This window comes from Aquila chrysaetos, chromosome 19 (assembly GCF_900496995.4).
Source record: "Aquila chrysaetos chrysaetos chromosome 19, bAquChr1.4, whole genome shotgun sequence".
Taxonomy (NCBI): Eukaryota; Metazoa; Chordata; class Aves; order Accipitriformes; family Accipitridae; genus Aquila; species Aquila chrysaetos.
The window spans coordinates 9,534,800-9,555,106 of record NC_044022.1 but is presented as its reverse complement, the minus strand read 5'-3'; the positions used below and the strand labels follow the sequence as shown (position 1 = coordinate 9,555,106).

Here is a 20,307-nt window from a genome sequence, read left to right as displayed (position 1 = left end):
CTTTCATCCCACTGCTCTTTGTCCTGCTCCGAACATGCTTTCTATGGGTAGGGTCCTCCTCCTGGACAGAAGAGGTCCAGCTGCCATTATGCTCTGCTGAATTTACAAATGCCTCGTATTTAACTTGCCTGTTATTCTCCCTCAGGTCTTGACATCATAGTTTCTTTGTTCCAAGTCACAGAAGAGGGAATGAAGTAAACCTTGTACTGCAATGACTGGGGCACGGACTGTGGGTGGGGAGGCCAAGTCTGGACAAACGTATCTTCTGTCTTTTTAGCAGGAAGCAAAGTTGAATTTTCTGAATTCACAGAGTTGTAGCTTCATATGACCAAAAACAATACTATAAAGGTCTACCTTCAATAGACACCTGGGTCCCCTGTGGAGCATCCCAGGCACCGTGTCACCCACCATGGGTGAGGATGAGCTGGGTCACTCGCTGAGCAGTCCAGGGCTGTCAGTCAGGACCTCGAGGGATGTGCAGCAGAGGCCGCACATCAGGGCTCCCCGCAGGAGCCTGAGGATTGCCCCTGAGCAGCCCCAGGGCCTACTGCCCTCCTGATGGCAGCCTTGCTGGTGGCCTTGGGAATGTTCTTCAGCCGGCACTGCTCCACCATGCTGGGCAGTGGGGCATTGAGGTCTGGCTTTTGGCCCCACATGCAAGGACAGAAGGTCATGGCTGGAATCTAGAGCATCCGTTGGGCCAGGAAGGGGCTGAGGGACCCTGGGCCATGAAGAGATCTATGGGACAAAGACACATCAAGGATATCTGGGGACTTGTGTAGAAGGACCACACGGGACATGTGGCAGGGACCTCATCATCCTGGAGACAGCCAGAGCCGGAGGGGGGTGAGGGGGAGAAAGCCGCCAGGTCCCTGGAGGCACAAAGGTATTTGCAGAGCTGAGATACCCTGAGGATCCCCGGTGCACAGAGGGATAGGCGTGTGGGGCGGGGGAATATCTGTGGGGTAAGGAGCCCTGGGGCCATGGGAGGATCTGTGGGACAGAGACACCAGCAGGATCACTGGGGAACCCAGGGCAATGTTGGGGGGGGGGGGGGGGGGCCGTGGGGCTGATGCACCCCAGGACCTCTGGGGCAGGGGGAGACCTGTGGGGCTGAGGCACCCCCACACGACATCTGTGCCGGGGAAGCGCAGGGCTGCCCCACGCACGGCAGGGCGACCACACACCCCGGGGGGGCCTCACACCGCTGCGGGCCCCAGCTTTTGTTCTTGCTGAGGTATTTCCTCCTCCACCCTGTGGTGGGAAACAAACAGCCCTCCGCTGCCTTTTGACCCTTTCTTTCACTTTCCACCGATTTCTAAGAAATAGCAGCCGGCGGACCCAGGCGGCTGTAAGAGGCAGAGACAGCCCAGCCCGGTGGGGAGATGCACCCGAAGTGGCCACAGCACAAGGTAGGGGCTGGGGCAGGGTCCTGTCCCGGGGGTTTCGCTCAGGTCTTCGTGGACTTTAAACCCAAGGGAAGTGGGAGGCTCTGGGGGAATGTTTCTGTGGGTGCTTTCCCCCCGCAGAGCGTCCAGGGAGCCCCGTGTCTCTCCCGCGCCTTGACCCACTCTCTCCCACGCGGCTTGGCCCCAGGGCTCGCCACGCAGAGCCTGAGCTGCCCCCGAGCTGCTGCCTCCAGCCTCTGGTCTGGCCAGGCACCCAGTGGGGCAGAGGGAGCCTCACCGCCTGGGTGAGGGCAAGGGGAGACCGTCCCTGCCTCGGTTTCCCCCGTCCCAATTCATAACCAGGCCAGAACAGGGCGCCTGGTCTCCCCGTGCACCTGAAGCAGGGACAGGAGGCTTTACAGGGCTGTTTGAAATGTGCTGCTCTCACCCCTTCCTGCATTGCAGGAAAAATACTTGGTGGGAAAGGGGAAAAATTAATTGTCTTTTGAATTGTCTTCTAGTTTTGCTGTTTCAGAAGAAAAAACATAACTGCAAGCACAGGGAAGGGATTGAGCACGTTTTAATCTTTTAGAGACCAAGCTGCAGAGACAGAGGCAAGCGATGCACTGTAAGGCTGAGAGCAGTATCAGGGAGGAGGAAGGGAAGGACACCAGAAAATGGGTGAAGCAGTGCACAGAGAGAGACTCCAGGACAGAAACTTCAGCTCTTTTGCTTTTGCTTTCACAAAGCAGAGCTGGACTGAGCTGAACTGCATTTATGTGGAAAGTCCCAATCCATAGAAGTTTCTCAAAATGTGCCCATGAAGTCGCATTGCCAGGCGAGGGTGTAAAAACCACCTGATTTTTCCATGCTCCTGAGCATTCTCAGAGGTGCTGGCAAACCCCTACATGGCTTGAACAGGGGTTTGAAACCAGTGAGGTTGTAACCACTAAATGAGGTTCTCAGCCTCATTGCATGGGGCAGGGGGGAGAGAGGGGGAGGTAAAATGACCAGACCCGGGCTTCTCAGGCTGGTGTTTGTTATCTTTTAAACTTTCCTTCAGACCTTTAGCTTTGAAGCTGCAAGTCTTGTTGCTGAAGTTTTCTCCTTGACTGCCCAGGTTTGAGCTGCCACAATGGAGAGTGCAGAGAGTGGCAGAGAGGGTGAAAGCAGAGAGAAACCTCATCCTGTGCCTCCACCTGTCCAGGAAGGCAGCAGCAACCTGCCACTTGAGAAAGGAGGTAACAGGAAATGTTGTGGGTGGAGGCGATGCAAACAGCCACCAACCCACCCCCGGTGTCTCTAACCTAGCAACTTCCTCCTCTGTACAGTAAGGGAAAGCCCAGTAAAACTAACTATAAAAGGGTACTTACCTATTGAAGACTTCCAGCTCCTGTAAAGGAGGGTGAACTTTATCCTGTGTTTAAAATACCTGAACGTTATTTATAAGGAAATGTATATAAATGTGTATAAAGCTGATCTCCCATCAGTGCTACTGGAAAAAAAGACTGCTTCACTTGGTAAAAGAAAAAAGAAGAAGATGGCAAACTGTCCAGTCTCCCTAGGCCCAAAGAAAAGCTGTCTGCAAGAAGCAGCAGCATGTCATACTTGTGTGACAGCCAGTCTCTTACTTTCTACGCCAGGGGTTTAATCAGGGAGTCTACAGAACTAGAAGCAGAAGATGCTGCAACTTGCGCTAAAGGCTCTGTAATAAACTTTGTCCTCAGTGGGGGACAAACAACGGGGAGGAGCAGTGGGAGACAAACAATGGGGAGGAGCAGTGCTGATGTGCACATTTTTATGGTGCTGTCAGCAGGCTGGATGGCTGGCTGAGCATTACATAGCAGGCACAATCTGCTCTTACCACACGATTTTGACACAGGCAAGTTTGTTCCTGGGTGGTTTTCCTTGGAAGGGGCAGAAAGCGGCAGAATTTCAGCAGCAGGAATCAGAGCTTCCTGACTTCATAAAACTTGGTACAAGCCCTGCCCCAGATCAGTCCTTCTTTCTTCTTTTCCATGTGCTTCTCTTTTATCCTTTTCAATGACATTTTCTTTTGCTGCACTATTGTTAACTTGTCTCTACAAAATCTAACTAACTGGCTTGGATTAGATGTGCCAGCTTTTAGCTGGCTCATCTGAGTCCACCCACTAGGGTGGAAATCTGGGCTCTGTGACTGCTGGCCCGGCTCAGACTTTTCAGTAGATTCTAACTGGAAAAGGGGAGAATTTTAAAAGCAACTGATGCTCCTTCATCATTAGGAGCAAAATAAGAAGGCTTAGCATCATTGTAGCAGATATGGTGAAGATAGACACTGCTCAATATATGCATTTTCTTGCACCAGGAATGAAATCTGCAGCACCGAAAAGCAACAAGCAGCAATCTCTCTGCACAGAACATCTGACAGATACCGTGCTTGCATCCCAGGTATAAGCTCTAGGACTAAACATTGAGATGGGAGCCCTGTTTCTCTAGGTCCAGGGTGGTCAAGTTACATGATTTCTGAGCATCACTTAGCCAGGATCTGGAGCTGCAGGGAATCCAGGGACCCGTCCTGTAAGACCTGAGCTTCACCCTATTTGGTGTCCCACAGAGAAGCTGGCAAAATGAGTGGATGCTTGCAGGTTGTACAATACCTTAACGACAGCTGGCTGGAAAGGGGCTTATGGCAGGGAAGGGTAGCTGGGAATGACACAACCACATTCATTAGATCCTCAGAGCTGGAATTCATAGTCCTTCCCTCTGAAACCTGCTCCCCCATTATCTTGTCTGAAGAGTGTATCCTGATTTCTGAAATATTCCCAAAGGGAGGCTGTGATACCAGTTCATCTCTGGGATGGGTGAGAAGCGACCCCTCAACTGCATATGACAGCAGCTCCTGGGAGATACTGTCCACCGATTCAGGTACGTTGTAACTGGGGAATATCTTGATGAGACAGAAATGGTTAGGAAAACCCAGGCAAAAAGAAGGTCAGTATTCAATCTTGAGGAGTAGAAGGGCATTTCTACTCTCTCCTATATATTACCTTGCTGCTGCTCCCCTCACTGCCTGTGTTGCAGCACCATTAATTCACTTCCTGACTCCCAAGAAGTCAGCGTGTGAGACAAAAGATGGGGCCAGCCCTGGGATTTGTCCTTTCGAGGGAACACCCCTAAAAAGTGGCTTGGTTGAGACCCCTCCTGGATGGTCTTTGCTCTACCCAGCTCTCTGACAAGTTAGTCTGCAGCTCCCTGCAGTCAGTGTCATGGACTGCAGGGCTCCCTGTGTGCCTCTCTGCTGGCCAGCTGGTGGCTTTGGATCGCAGAGGGAAGGGTGGGCACCAGTGATGGGATCAGGTGGAAACCTTGATCTCACTTTGTGCTCACCTCCAAATGCTGTAGAGGAAGAGAAACTCCAGACGCACACGACAGGTGCAGAACTCTCAGGAGATCACTGTGCTGGACAGAAATCACCCCCAAAGTCCAGAGATGACACCTCTGCCAGAGCTAATGAGGTGAGAGTTTTTAATTGATTATCACTGATGTCAAATGAACATAGTCAGGCCAAAAAACTTGTGACAGAAGTCACGCAGAGAGCAAATCAGGCTTTACTTAGGGCACTTTCCTATTATCGGTGATTGAAACACTTAAACTGAGATATTTAATGATAAAGAAGAGATTTGCCTCTTCCTGTCTCACTCAAAAGGCCCCATTAAGAAGCCTGAGTATGGTCCTTGCTTGCTTTTCCAAGGTGGTGATCCCAAATGGATGCTGTGCCCCAGCACTGGGCTCTGGGAAAGTTTTTGGGGTGAAAGAAGCAGAAATAAAAGGGTGGCTCTGACAACAACACAGAGCAGCTTATAGTCTGAAGAGATCTCCATATGGCTGTGTCCACCCAATATCCAGTTGTTTTATGCCTTCAGGATAGTTCTGGGAACTTTTTATTTGACTTTGCCTTCTTTATCACCATCATCATGGCAAATGAAATCAGGTGTCTTGCTTCTTTTTCTTCATCCATATAAAACAAACAAAAATGTAAAATTTGAGGTCTGACCTATTTTTTGCCATGGAAGAAATCCATCATGAGAAAACAGTTTGGAGAAAGCCAATTTCTGCCAAAAGGCCATTTGATTTTGTTCACATAAAAAGTAAAATCTTTGCTTGAAAATTCAAGATTTCCCACTGAATTTGTCTTCCTTCTGCTGCTGATCAACCCCACTGCCAAACTATAAAAGTTCTGGTCTAACAGATTGTATTGATGTATTACAGTCTAGGAACAGGGTAAAAATTCTGAGTGCAAGTACACCTTCAAATTTCAGAACTTCTTGTGAATATTTGGGCATTACTGGATTGGGCTAAAATATCCTAAGAGCCTGGGATTTCTGTGCTATCAGTGTTCCTGCTTTGAGACAAACAATATTACGCCCTACACTGTTTATGTCTTTTTTTTTCCTGCTCCAGTAGGCGTTATAGCTGTGGCCAGGCCAGGAAATGCTTTGCTTTGACATGTTCTCAAATGCTGGAGTTTCTCCAAAAGTCCTTTGGCACTGATGGAGACCTGGGCTGATGCAGCACACAGCAGGGAAACTCTAATTATGGCCATTAGTACACATATTCTTCTCCTTTCTATGGCCCAGCAGTCCCACCCTGGGAGGAGACCCATACCCAACAAGACCCAGCATACCAACAGCAGTCTGCTTTGTCAGTGGAGAGGGAGCATTATTTGAGTGCTGGTCCCAGTCAAGTAGGGCTATCAGAAACCCAGGACCCCTAGCATTCAAGGAAGCCAGAACACCTTCTGAGTGGGAATCACACTGCAACTGTCAAAGAGCAAACTCAGTCATGGCTTGCGGAAGCATAATCATGGACTCAACAACAGATCAATATGATCATAGTTGAAGACCCTTTACTAGAGCATCAGACATCATTTTATACATTGGTTACATCCGTACATGCGTTTAGCTATTTTACTATTGGTTACACACATTATTCACCCACTGTCCACACGCCTAGTTACACTTAATGATTGGTTATATCAACGGTACATGCACATAAACATAAGACATAATTGGTTATACTAACTAAAACATGCGAAACTTGTCTCAGTCTAATTGGTCAAGATAAACTTCCGAATTGAGGTTCTTTGTGCCAAGTTCCCTTTATCGTGGAATGCGCACCTGTGTTCTTCTAATTGATATCTTTCTTATTTTTGTCTTCTTGTTTATTCTGTTCAAGGCCTTCTAAAGGCGTCTGGAATGCTCTTGTGACCGTTAGCTAAATATGTTCCCACAATGGCTGAACTCCTTGGCGACCCCTGAGGACAATGGATGAGGGCTGTATTTTCCACCCCTATAGCATTGTTGGATAGCATTGTTCTTTTGGGTATGGGGGGTCACTAGCACGCAGTTTGCAAGGTGACACCCTGAGTTCACTTGCAGTTATGCTGAGATGCAGCTCTGCTCTTTGCACTCATAATTTGCTGTGTGCAAAGCAAAAGCCATGAAAAGAAATATTGGAAGAAAGGCTGAATGGCTTCTTCCGCTCTGCACCCTCCCTGGCCCTGTGCCTCTTGTGTCATTTGGGCTTTTGGGTTTGAATCATTGCTGGGGTTCTCTTTTTCTTTAACTTTAAAACTTTATTTTCCAAGAAAAAGATCCTGGGTCACCAGAGAAGAGAGGAACCAGTGGAGCAAAGAAACTGTAACAGAAGAGGTATTGACGAAGTGTATTTTAGCATTCTCATCTCTGCTCTAATGCAAATCTGTTGCTGACTATTGTGAAGAGCAGGCCTGAGTGTGCAGGGCCTGGCTGGGAGTCAGAGGCTCCTGGCAATGCCACATGTAAATTGTTTGAATGCCTAGAGGTACTTGGCTTGCTATCATGAACTGCCCATGGAGGAGAAAGACAATTGGTAAGAGAAGCCTCAAAGCTGATTGTTCAGCGTAATTGTACGTGTTGTCCTTCCACTCATTGCCCCTATCCATGACTCCACCAATGTGGGGTGTGCTAACTATTGTCCTCAGGCTGATTCCCTGCCCCCACCCTCACCCCCAGCAGCACAGATTGCTCTATGTCCCTATCCCCAGGAAAGCTGTACCAAGCATTGGTGGAGCTTGGCAAGATAGGTGGAAGGTCACACAACAAGTGGGCTGGATTTCTTGGTTCAAAGACCCAGAGAACCATACCCAAGCTGTGAGGATTTTAACTTCAAGAGCTTCTCTGCCAGTCCCAGTATGCAACTGTCTTCTAGTTTTTCTTGGCTTGGTGCATTTTCTGCTGATGTTAACCCAAGCATTCTCCTCACTTACAGATGACCATGAAAGCAAAGAAAACCTAGGACACAATAGCAGGTTTGTTGATGTGGAGATCTATGCTGTGGGATTTCCCATCAGACCTCAAGGAGCTTGAGATCTGGGAGCTTGCTGGGAAAAGAGCTGTCTTTGGGAAGAGATGTAGCTTTAGTACTGTAAGGCTACTCCACCCTTAAACTCCTTCCTCCACCAGCAGATGGAGATGGAGACAGGTAGAGGCCCTCCAGGACAGGAGTTGGTCTCTTTGCAATGCCCCTTGGTCTACAGCATGCTGTCTGTGTGTGAGTTATTCACATAGTGGCTTGATACTTCCATGTAGGCAGCTGGGACCACTGTAAATGCTTTATGGTAATCAGGATATTTGTACAGGACTGGAAGAAATGATGCAGAAAATACTCATCTGCCAGGCGCTGCAGCCAGAGGCTGGGAGAAATGCATGTGAGTGTCTGAATGCTGCCCTGAAGTCCTGAGGTGTATCAGGTGAAAATAGCAACAGAGTGGTGGAAAGGGGCTTGATGTTGACATTACAGTATTTCTTTCCCTTCCAATAGCTGCCTGGAGAATCCATATCTGTCCAATGAAAGACTTCGAACAGAAGAAACAATGACCCTAGAGTTTGTTGCTGTAATGTCAAAAAAATCCAGGTTTTCTGAAGAGTCATCCAAGATCTGTGTTGCTTTGTACAAGCAACCTGGACAATACCAGGAATTTGCTGTTCTGAAAAAAAGGTAAAAATGATACCTAAATGTAGGTTGATATCACATTTTTGGAAAGCATATAGCTCACCCCACATTTAGGGCTCCAGCCTGGGCTTCAGCTCCAGACAAAGACACCTAAACTTAGGTGTCTGTAGGAGTTACAGTGTTAAGTCTAACTTCTGTAGGTCCTGCGTCAGATCTGCCAGATCTGCATGGAGGTCTAAAACATTATGGAGCTTCTCAAATGTCACCAGATGCCTTGCATGAGAGAATATAGAGTGAATAGAGTCACCTCAGTTCTGGTTGCAGCACTCAGCAGGAATATCTCTAGATATATTTCTCTTTTTTTTTGCAAGGCAGCTGCAACTTGGGCTAGAACCAGGGTTGTTCGCTAGAACCAGGGTTGTTCACATCAAGACTTCTTACCAGTTATTTTTATTTCTCTCCTGTCTGATTAACCTTCAAGCTCAGGTCAGAACATCAAGTATTTGTCTGCCATTATAAAGGCCAGAGGCATTTTGTTGAACTTTGCATTTTGAATGTGGGTGTTGGTTGCTCATTCTTGCTGCATTAACTGATCTGTACAGCTAAAGTCCATCTGGGGTTGAACCTGGTGGAAGGTCCTTATGGTGTAGTAACTAATTAATCTTCTTTATTCTATTCTAGAAAAAACGTGATCATGGGCCATGCAATGATCCCCATTTCTGACCTACAGAGAGGACCAATTTTTTATAAATATGCTATCCTTAACAATGTGCTCTCAACTGACTGTGACATGAGATTTTGTGATTTAGAGCATATTTATGGAATGGACTCCAAGAATATAGAGAGTCAATTACATCGAGTCATAAACATTCCCAAGGAAGAGATCAAAGCAGATGGTAAGTGTTTTACTTTCTTCAAAGGTAGGACCGGGGTGAAGTATGACCAACAAATCCTTGCACGCAGCAGACGAATATAAACTCTCCCTTGTTTTGCTTTGCAGTGGGGCACCACCTGCTTCCTACAACAGAAGCATTGTTATGCGGGGATTTTTGCACATAGGCTTATGGGCTGTTTTTTTAACACAGACAAATTCTTTATATAACACAGATGGCAAGTGTTATATATCACAAAGGAGAGTGTGTAATGAAGCCTTGAATCACCTTTGCATCTACCATCAGGCTTTCACTTGCCATTCCAGAAAGGTGCAGGTGAGCTCGTGGTCCAGTGTCGGATCAGCCACCCTGTATAGATGTTTTGAATATGCCAGGATGACTCAAAAAGTAGTAGACACCTATTATTGGGGCAATTGAATCAGCCATGGGCTATGCATACCAGGCCCATCTAAAGTGCAGGTGAGATATCTAGGGCTGAATTTAAATATGCATGGTGAGTTTTGTGTGTTAGTGGCTCAGTTATGGCTCAGCTGGGCTTGACACTCGTATAAAGCAATTGGTATCATTAGCTCAGGGCCAGTTTAAGACTCATCCTTTAAAGTTTGAAGGTTCATTCACAAACACTGATTCCTCCCCAGGAACATGGACCATCTTTGAAAACATGAAGTGCTATTTTCATGAAAAAAAAAAAAATTACATCAGATACTTGCCTTCCTTCAAGTTCTGGTCTTCAACAACAATGCCCCAAAAGTCAGTCAGCTGTAGTATCATAGAACACCTTGCAGATGAATTTCTCCGGCCCATCAGGCTCCAGAATGGCTTTAAGAATATAGAAAGGAAACTGAAGATCTACACGGAGAGCTTCAAAATCTATCTCGGGGATGCTGCAAAAGGCGAACCCTATTCTCCAACTGATCTTACTGAGCAAGTGGTAAGTATACACCAAGCCAAAGTAGCAAGCAGCTCCCAGGTAGGCAGACCCCTGAAGAGAAATTTCTGCAGCTACCTCTAATTCCATGTAGGTTTCTGAACCACAGCCAGAGAACATCAAAAGGCTGGACCTTATATTCATTGCTTTTTCCAGTTTCTGAGTTGGACCCAAAGCCTGATGAGGTCAAAGGAGGTCTTCTGTTGGAATCAGAGCCAAATGGTGTCATTTGCAGAACTAGCTTTGAGGGTGGGTCATGGAAAGACTACCTTGTTTTTGAGAATCCTGCATGGAAAAAAAGAACTTCATATGCAGTTTCTGGCTTCAAAGCCTCATCTCAAAGTTTAAAATTAGATTCCCATTTGACTTATTTCTCAGGGGTATGAACCAAAGGTAGGATGCAGTTTAAGGTTGCAGACACCTAAAATAAAACTAGCATACTGAAAAATAACTAGGTGCATACATGCTGAATGTCTTAGCTCCTGTTGTAGGTGCTGAGAAGTAGTCAACAGAGTCATTGAAGGATTGGAGAGAGAGTCAACCATTCAGTAGGCACTGATGTTTAGTCAGAGGAACAGTTTACCAGTCCTTATCAACTGCAATGATGGATCCTCTCTGGGCTGAAATTGCTTCTTTCAGGTGTTTACTTTCCTGAGCTGAGTACTACTTTCAGTGTGAACAGGTCCACCTGAGCAAGCCCTCCCTCCCCAGCTCCCTTTATTACCAGCAGAGATCCATCTGCAAGTAGCAAAGGGGAGGATGTTTGTCTTATCCTAAGGTGGACAGGTGGAATTTTGCCCTGCACACATCCATCTCTTGCCATGGATTGAGCAGGATTCCTGGAAGAAAAGTTGAAGTCAATATTCTCATTGTTCATGGAAGTGAATCCCTGTCCTGTAAATGCAATAACAAGGCAAAATCTCCATGGCTAAAGGAGACGACTGATGTCCACTCCCATCCCAGCCTGACTTCTCTCTGAGATGGTACTAGGTCTGGCTGGGATGGAGTTAACTTTCTTCATAGCATATGGTGCTGTGTCTTGCATTTGTGGCTAAAACAGTGTTGATAACAAATGAATGTTTTGGCTATTGCTGAACAGTGCTTGTGCAGCATCAAGGCTTCCTCTCTCCCCCGGCTACCCACAGTGAGTATGCTGGTGGTGGACAAGAGTTTGGGAGGGGACATAGCCAAGACAGCTGACCCAGATTGACCAAAGGGATATTCCATACCATATGATGTTGTCCTCAGCAATAATAGCTCTGAGAAATGAGGAGGAATCAGGGACCTTCGCAGTTATGGCATTTGTCTTCCCAAGCAACTGTTACGCGTGCTGAGGCCCTGCCACCCACAAAGGGGCTGGACATCTGCCTGCCAATGAGAAGTAGTGTATGAATTCTTCTTTTTGCTTTGTTTATGTGCACAGCTTTTGCTTTCCCTGTTTAACTGTCTTTATCTCAGTTCATGAGTCTTCTCACCTTCCTTCTGTTTTCATCCTGGTCCACAGAAGAAGAGATTAAGTGAGAAGCCTGGTGGGTGTTTGGCTATTGGCTGGGCTCAACCCACCAATGCTGTTTAATGAAAGCCCTGTTTGAGCTGAGGTGCCACATCCACCTGGCATGGTCTGGGGCTTGCCTCGGAGGGAGTCAGCAGGGTATATCCAGAAGAGGACTGGGTACCTAGGTTACAAACATCTAGGTGGGGGTGTTGTCTTACAATGTGGATGTATCCTAATAGGTCACACATAGTGGAAAGCCTAAAATACACCTGGGATACACAGGATGCAGAGCAATGCTTTGCAATTCATCTGTAGGGAAATCCCAATGAGAGGAGTTGAGTGATAGGTGCTGCATCTCTGCTTAGGTGAAAGTTGTTTAAGTGCCCTTTGGGTTTCTCAGTCATGGAGTCATAGTCCTATACTATCGGGTCACAAGTGGTGTTCCCCAGGGCTCAGTATTGGGGCCAGTTCTGTTTAATATCTTTATCAATGATCTGGATGAGGGGATTGAGTGCACCCTCAGCAAGTTTGCAGATGACACCAAGTTGGGAGGGAGGGTTGATCTGCTTGAGGGTAGGAAGGCTCTACAGAGGGATCTGGACAGGCTGGATTGATGGGCCAAGGCCAATCGTATGAGGTTCAACAAGGCCAAGTGCCGGGTCCTGCACTTGGGTCACAACAACCCCATGCAGTGCTACAGGCTTGGGGAAGAGTGGCTGGAAAGCTGCCCAGCAGAGAAAGACCTGCGGGTGCTGGTCAACAGCCAGCTGAATATGAGCAGCAGTGTGCCCAGGTGGCCAAGAAGGCCAACGGCATCTTGGCCTGTATCAGAAATAGTGTGGCCAGCAGGAGCAGGGAAGTGATTGTTCCCCTGTACTCGGCACTGGTGACACCACACCTCGAGTCCCGTGTTCAGTTTTGGGCCCCTCACGACAGGAAAGACATTGAGGTGCTGGAGCGTGTCCAGAGAAGGGCAACCAAGTTGGTGAGGGGTCTGGAGCACAAGTCTTATGAGGAGTGGCTGAGGGAACTGGGGTTGTTTAGTCTGGAGAAAAGGAGGCTGAGGGGAGACCTTATCGCTCTCTACAACTACCTGAAAGCGGCTTGTAGTGAGGTGGGTGCTGGTCTCTTCTGTCAGGTTGCTGGAGATAGGACAAGAGAAAATGGCCTCAAGTTGTGGCGGGGAAGGTTTAGGTTGGATATTAGGAAAAATTTCTTTACTGAAAGGGTTGTCAATCATTGGAACAGGCTGCCTGGGGAAGTGGTTGAGTCACCATCCCTGGAGGTATTCAAAAAGCGCGTAGACAAGGTACTCCAGAACATGGTTTAGTGGGCATGGATAATGATTGGACTCGATGATCTTGAAGGTCTTTTCCAACATAAATGATGCTATGGTTCTATGATTCTACTAAGCTAGGCCTCTGAGAGAATCTCCACTATTACTTTTGATTCTCTTTGATTTCCCAGCTCAACTGGGAGACTGAAGATCTGTTTACCTATACTTCATCTGTGGTAGGGCTTGAGCATCCTATAATGGGTGGCCAGTAGGCTCCTGCTGCCGACGTGGATTCAGCACATAAGAAGTACTTGGTAAACTTGTGACAGCAAGGAAAACATTCTCCCTGTGGTAGTGCCAGGGTAATGCGACACAATGGAAGCTAAGAAATTTGTTAGCTGTTGCAAAGACAGGAACCTGTCTTTAGGTAAGTGGTCTAACTGCAAGTCTTTTGCCTCCAAATAATGATTCTTAGCAACTTCCATCCTCCTTCCTGAACCCTTCCCAGCTCCTCAAGTAAAATTGTCTTGTCTAGCTTGGTGAAACTCACCTTCCTTATTCTCATTGTCCAGTTGCACGATAACATGATAAAGTTCATGGACAAGATTGTTGGATACCTGGAAGAAGAGGAGCATAAAGATGATGGGCTGCTTTTTGCCTTACACACCTCATTTTGTTATAACATCCCACTAAGCAAAGAGTTAATAATCAAGGCTGAAAAACTCTTCCAGGACATTGGCCCGTTTCAAGGCAAATTCAAGCATCTGAGAGGAAAGAGGTAATTAAAAGTGTCATCCTACTTTCTTGAGTTACAGATCCTTCTATAGTCATTCAGTTCATTGGGCCATTTTCTCTGTGGAGCAATTATGTGAAGACAGAGGTAGAATGTGGTCCCCCAACACTTTTTCCCCTTCACTTCAATGCTTCCTAGCTATATTTCTGCCACTGGCTGCATAACCTGTGCAGCCTGTCCCTTCTGCCAGGTCTCCAATGGAAGGAGAGCCACAGGTCTTATTTTTGGCAGGGAGTGGCTTGAGATTCAGACCCTTACATTTATGCACATCTGTAGGTGTCTGGGCGTCTGTTATAATCTTTGGAGATCCAAGACTCAGCTGGGCATCAGTGTCATTTTAGATGTCATGTGCTATCTCACCAAGCCTCCTGCTGACAATTTGAAAGGATCAGTATCTCCCAGAAGTTCTGGTTCATATCTGAAAACCTTGCAGGTCTGTCTTGGATGTCCCAGACATCTCAAAGAGAATTAGACATTTTTGTGTAGACTGCTGAATTGAGCCCTACATAAATGGATATATTAGACCACAAAGTCAGATTACTGTATTCTGTTATGTTGTTTTGATATAACCTATAGCATTTGTGTTATTTTTCTTTTGATTTTCCTTTGCTACATAAATCTTATGGAGGGAGACTGTTTGGGGAAATCTGGGGTGGGATTCATTTGTTGTACATGAATGTCTGCTGATAAGGTCTCTAGAACCAAGCTCTCCCTTTCTCTCACACACCTTCATGCAGCTACATGTTGGCACGATGAATGTCATTGGGTTGAAGGGAAAGCACACAGCTCCCACTGCCATCCTAGGAGGTGGTTAAGGGAGCTCTGAGCACTAATGGAGATTTTTGGTGGTTCTCTTTCTTTTCAGCAATTACCTTTCCACTGTGAAGGAAATTTGCTTAAGTAATAAAGGCAACACCTTGTGTATTTGGCTGATTCCATTGCTGTATGCAATCACAGAGAAGATGGGGGACCCCTTTTTTCCACAAACCATTCCCTTACAACACATGTTGCAGCTAAGAAATGATGAAGAGAAGCAGAGGTAGGTTTGAAAGGGAGAGAGCATTCAAGGCTGGGTCAAGGAAATAAGCTGTTGTACTGTTCGAATAATTTTTCATTGCTTTTGCTTGTGGACTTCCAACCACCAGAAACTTTGTGTTTCTTCCCTGGGATGCAAGCCATTGCCTTTCTCATACATCCTACTCCTGCCGTGGGCTCTACCTAGGAGAAAAGGAGGATGTTTGAAGGTGAGCTGGAGGAAGGGGAAGACTGAGCTGAGAACTGTGCAGCCTCATTCAGACAGCCTGTCGGGAGTGGCCTTAGGGAGAGACCTACTCCTAGATCCTCATTTGGGTGTTGTTTCACAGGGAGAAAGGTGGACCCACTCCAAAATATCCTGTCTGCAGGCAAACTGGACAGGGAGCAAAGGCACATATATGCACTTACACAAGATGGTGTCCCCTGGACTGAAAGTCTCAAACAGAGAATTTCTTCTTTAAAAGCCTCAAAAAAAAAAAAAAAAAAAAAAGAAGGCATAAAGTGCCTCCTGATGCTTCAAAGTGCATCTGCTGTTGATGGTCTATTTTTATAGGAAAGTCCTGACAATGATAAAGATTCACAAGTCATTCATTGAAAGCTGCTCTCCACTGGCAAAGACAGTCTTGGAGATGTTGTCACTGAAGAATTTCACCAAGGACTGCATGCTGCAAATCAAGCTTCCACCTCAGCTCCTCCTGGATACTGTGTACCAACGCATCGTTAAAGTCGTCTGTAAACCATCCCAAGTGCACGTAAGGCAATCGGACAATACACACAGCAATAGATCAACTTCTTGTTAGTGTTTCTTTCCTAGCTTATGGAAAGTTGTGCAACTTTGTACAGGTGAGCCAGAAAGTCTCCCTGGCTCCTGAAGAAATTTTCAACAAATCCAAAGGGGTTGAATCATAGGAACCTGGAGTGAGAGCTCAATACCCATATTTTGAGAGAACTGGCAAAAGAGAAAGGGCAAGGGGATCTCACTGGGTTTTGCCCTGGTTGAAAAATGACTAGCAAATACTGTATCAAGTGAATTTTAATCAGAATCTTTAAGCAATTTTTATATCCTGTCTCCAAAAGCAGTACGCAAAATGAACACTGTGGGGATCAAGCAATTGGAACTTTGTTTAAAGATGGAAAGGATGAAAGAAGGAAGTTAAAGTTCTAACTTGCATTTGGGGGGGGTGATTATTTTTAAATTTAAATTGGACTTGTTTGTGGGAACCTACTTTCTATCTTTCTCACTTATGTTTTAACTAGACTGTTGTAATATTCTCTGAGGCCCTGGAGAGGAATTCCACTTAAAATCTAATTCTTGGTGCTTCTTATAGGGTTTACCCCCAACACACTCTGATTTGTACTTGAAAAAATCTGAGCTAAGCCCTCCCACACCATCCTCTGAACTCCAGACATCTTGGATACAGCTGGCTTCTGTGGGATTTGAAGTGATTGTTTTAATAGGAGCTAGATCTGCCTTTCCATCTGGAAGCACTGTTTGTTTTTTTTTTAATCAAACATTGGCAGAAAAAAATTCTCTGAAGGTTTCACACTTACCAGTTTTCATAGGAGACTGCCTCAGCTCTAGGAATGGATGTGTTTTCACAGTTGTTTTCAGTGTATTTTTTTACCCTCTATTCAGGAAACAGATTTGAATGGAGTTTTGAACAACATTGCTGAAAGGATGGCATTCTGGTTCAAGGACTTGTAAGTGCTAACCTTTTGAGTGGAGATATACTAGGACAGCTCTGTGGAGGAGGTGGGAAGGAATGGCTAGACTTGTGGTTGAGCAGAACAAGGGAGGTTGTAGTAATTTTCTTTGTTAGTTCTATGTATGTATGTATCTATGTAAGTATGTACATATGAGACCCCACCTGCAGTACTGAGTTCAGCTCTGGGGCCCCCAACATAAAGACATAGACGTGTTGGAGTGAGTCCAGAGGAGGGCCACGAAGATGATCAGAGGGCTGGAGCACCTCTCCTATGAAGACAGGCTGAGAGAGTTGGGGTTGTTCAGCCTGGAGAAGAGAAGGCTCCAAGGAGACCTTATAGCAGCCTTCCAGCACCTAAAGGGGGCCTACAAGAAAGCTGGAGAGCGACTTTTTACAAGGACATGTAGCGGTAGAACAAGGGTTAATGGCTTTAAACTGAAAGATGGTAGATTTAGACTAGATGTAAGGAAGAAATTCTTTACTGTGAAGGTGGTGAGACACTGGAGCAGATTGCCCAGACTGGCTGTGGATGCCCTGTCCCTGGAAGTGTTCAAGGCCAAGTTGGATGGGGCTTTGAGCAACCTGGTCTAGTGGAAGGTGTCCCTGCCCATGGCAGGGGTGTTGGAACTAGATGATTTTTAATGTCCCTTCCAACCCAAACCATTCTATGATTCTACGATTCTATGTCACAATCTTTTAAACCCCTCTGGGGCTGAGGAGTATCATGTGGGAAGAAGGTCCACAGGGGAATCTGTCCTGTCAGACAGTCTATATCCATCTCATGTTGTGGGATTCAGCTCCAAATTCAGACACATAAGTGGCTCTGGTTGGCTGAGATTGCATAGTATTGTCCAGCAAATGAAGGACACTTAAGCTCAAGGTTGTGTTGACTGTTTTTTAAATGCTGTTGCTAGAATTAGCACAAGAGGTGTACAGTGCTTTTCTGTGTCCACAGGTGCCTGCCAGGGGGTACAGAGCAGCTGATGAAGTCCACAAATAAGGAGGATATCATGCCATGTGTGAATTCAACATATGCTTTGCTTTTATTTTCCTTAAAGCATTGGCATGCAGTGCCATTTAGCTTGATAATGTCACTGCTACGAATACTTGACATGTTTGCTGCAAAATCAGATGTGTTGCAAGCAGATCAGGTAAAAACAACACCCGTAGCTTTCATGAAGACATATACCCATGTCTTTTTAGCTGAGAAGGGCCAAGACTTCAGGTTTGCTTCATTCAAATGTGCCCAGCTACAGGAGTGACAGCAGAGCATGTATCTACTTTTCTCAGTTACTTATTCTAACCTTGTCAGAATTTGTGCTAGGGTGGACAAGCAGGGTTTGCATGGACAGAGCAGTGCAAACAAAGCTGGTAGCATCTCAGAGTGTGCCAGCCATTTCTCTTCTTGAAGGCCCTTGACAGTTGTGGGAAGGACTTTGTTTTCACTGTGTACACAGCAGTTAAGGATCAAAAGCTAGAGTGAAAATCTGGCTCTCCTTGCCAATTCTCTCCTTTTTTTATTTCCCAATAATTTTCAGCAGTTTATCTCAGAAAGGCTCAATGAGTTCACAGGTTATGTCAAGGAGTGGCTGGAAAAATCCTTGCCCAGCCCACCCATGGAAAATAGGCAGTTCCTGAAAAACATTGATGTGAGTAGCAAGAACCCATACAAGGGATAACCACCCACCCTGGAAGGTCTGTCTATACCTTGAGGCCCAGTTGACCAGCTTTGCTTTTCTGCCACAGGTGTGGCATCAGCTGTTCTTGTTTGAGATCCTCTGTGTGGAATGGACCCAGAAATGGCAAAGCCTGATATACAGCATGGTTGAAAGGTGGCTGGTGAAAGTAAGTTATGGTTACTTAACTTCAAGCAGGGGGGTGATGTTCAGACTTCTCCTGACCCCGGGATGCTCTGTTTTGTCCCAGTGAGTGTTTGGATGATGGGAGCTGAAGCAGCCAGCTCCTTGCTGGTGTAGAGGGGCATAACTCCTCCCCCATTGTAAGAACCCAACGATATTTCGCAAGGCTCCAGGAAGAAACTGCAGCTTAAAGATTTCCTTCCTGCAGGTAGATGGCAGAAAACTTCTGGACTTCTACTTGGAATTCATGAAGAAGGACAAGTGCTGGAATACAAATCTGGAGACCTGCTTTACAGATTGTGTCATTCAAAGGATTAAATACTTTGAGAAAACTGAGGTACAGAGTTTCTGTCTAAATGCCACTGTCCCTTCTTGCACAGTTGGGAGTTTCTACCTCCTGCCACACCGAGCTGACCCACTTTGCTAGCTGTGCTTACTTGGCCTGCTGTGGGTTAACGGAGTGGGAGAGGAATTTTCTGTAAAGGTACAGGTTCTGCAAAGTGTATTTACAACTAAGAGGAGAAATTTCATGTCCTTACAGGAACCCACATTAGGAAAAATGGTTTCCAAAGTCCTCAAGACAGACAGGTCAACTGTTGGGAAAGTGCTTTCTGCTGTTGTTGAGAAAATATTCTCAGACAAGATGAGACCATTGGAAGAAGTAGACAGATTTGTTGACAGCACAGGCCCAGTTCTCACAGAGGTGCTCAGCTCTTCTGTGACCTATGATCTCTTCTCTGCTGTCAGTAAGTTTCCCACAGAGTGGCTTTTTTTTAAATTCTTGTTTTGGAAGTGACCTTTGATGGGTTCTGAAAGCCAAGCAACATCTAAGCCACGTATCACTAAAATCACAAAGTTCAGCCATGGAGCTGGGCAAAGTTTGTGATCAAGTCCTTTCTTTTGCTAGAAGGGAATATGAGGTTTCACCAGCTCTGTTCAAAGATCTGCCAAGTTTGTGGCCAACACAAAATGGAAGAGACAATATATTCACATACCCTGGAAAAATGTTTCATTTCAGAAACTAAGAAGCATCTCAATTTCTTTTTCCAGTCGAAATGGTGTTTTGTTGCCCATTCATGGGAGGTGTTTCATTTTTTAAATGAAGCATATTAAAAAAAAAATTATTCCCTGAAAATGAAAAAAAATAACAGAAATGCTAATTGTGAAGCACCCTAGAGGTTTGTCTCCTGCATGAAGGAGGATTATAACCAAAGCTAGGCCAGGGTCCTCTAAAGATACATTTCATTTTTCATGTACCTGAGACAATTGAAAAATGCTATTTTACATTGACTGGGAACAAAGCAACATTTTTCCCATATGCTGGTGTTGGCCACTTAATTGGAAAACAACCAAATCTGTGCATTCCACAAAGGTGGCTGTAACAGATCCCCTTGCTACTCATGGCTTGGAGGCAGGGTGCTACAAAGCTGCTAACTCTTCCTGAGGATGTATGTTAAAAAGAAATCCAGTGGGGAAACTGCTTCTTTGAAAGCACTGCTCTGTCACTAGGTTTCATCTATTTTACAGAAAAATCAGAGCACAAGCTTCAAAATCAGATCAATGAAAAAGCAAAAATCCTGCTTTCCCAGTTTTCCAATTTCTTCTGCTTTTTGAGGCATCGAGTTTTCTCAGGAGACATCCCCTGCAACGTACTGTCCATCATCTTGCAGCATCAAGTGATATTTCAGAATATACTGTGCATCTGCGGTAAGCTCAGTTTCCAAATTTATTTCCCAAAACAGTAGTTTCATGTGGTTTTCCTATGCAATGGGGCAAATAGAAAATACATCTATTGGAAAGGTATCTAAAATACAGAGAAAACAAAAAATTCTTTGCAAGAGAACAAACACAAGGGCAAAAAATATAAAAGTTGAATACAGGCAATATTTTTAAGCCCTGTTAACACTATGAAGGACAGAAAACAATACTATTCCTCTGTACAATGGATAGCAATTAAAATAT

General features: G+C 45.7%; 1 protein-coding gene across 2 annotated transcripts in view; it reads left to right on the top strand.

Annotated features, from left to right (window-relative positions):
* Positions 1-1,323: 1,323 nt before the first annotated feature.
* The window catches only part of LOC115353428 (E3 ubiquitin-protein ligase rnf213-alpha-like), a 64,522-nt gene continuing 45,538 nt past the window's right edge, over positions 1,324-20,307 (top strand). The window contains exons 1-21 of one of the 2 annotated variants that reach the window (XM_030042828.2): positions 1,324-1,412; positions 2,509-2,629; positions 3,733-3,815; positions 4,196-4,292; positions 4,770-4,882; positions 7,021-7,078; positions 7,677-7,716; positions 8,047-8,115; positions 8,229-8,405; positions 9,042-9,256; positions 9,892-10,184; positions 13,525-13,730; positions 14,611-14,784; positions 15,334-15,532; positions 16,417-16,481; positions 17,442-17,637; positions 18,025-18,135; positions 18,233-18,331; positions 18,554-18,682; positions 18,887-19,091; positions 19,873-20,052. In XM_030042828.2, the coding sequence (XP_029898688.1) occupies positions 2,524-2,629; positions 3,733-3,815; positions 4,196-4,292; positions 4,770-4,882; positions 7,021-7,078; positions 7,677-7,716; positions 8,047-8,115; positions 8,229-8,405; positions 9,042-9,256; positions 9,892-10,184; positions 13,525-13,730; positions 14,611-14,784; positions 15,334-15,532; positions 16,417-16,481; positions 17,442-17,637; positions 18,025-18,135; positions 18,233-18,331; positions 18,554-18,682; positions 18,887-19,091; positions 19,873-20,052 (2,815 nt within the window). In that variant the 5' untranslated portion in view covers positions 1,324-1,412; positions 2,509-2,523. Of the gene's footprint in view, positions 1,413-2,508; positions 2,630-3,732; positions 3,816-4,195; positions 4,293-4,769; positions 4,883-7,014; positions 7,079-7,676; positions 7,717-8,046; positions 8,116-8,228; positions 8,406-9,041; positions 9,257-9,891; positions 10,185-13,524; positions 13,731-14,610; positions 14,785-15,333; positions 15,533-16,416; positions 16,482-17,441; positions 17,638-18,024; positions 18,136-18,232; positions 18,332-18,553; positions 18,683-18,886; positions 19,092-19,872; positions 20,053-20,307 lie in introns of both variants that reach the window. The other variant, XM_030042827.2, reaches the window with a different exon arrangement.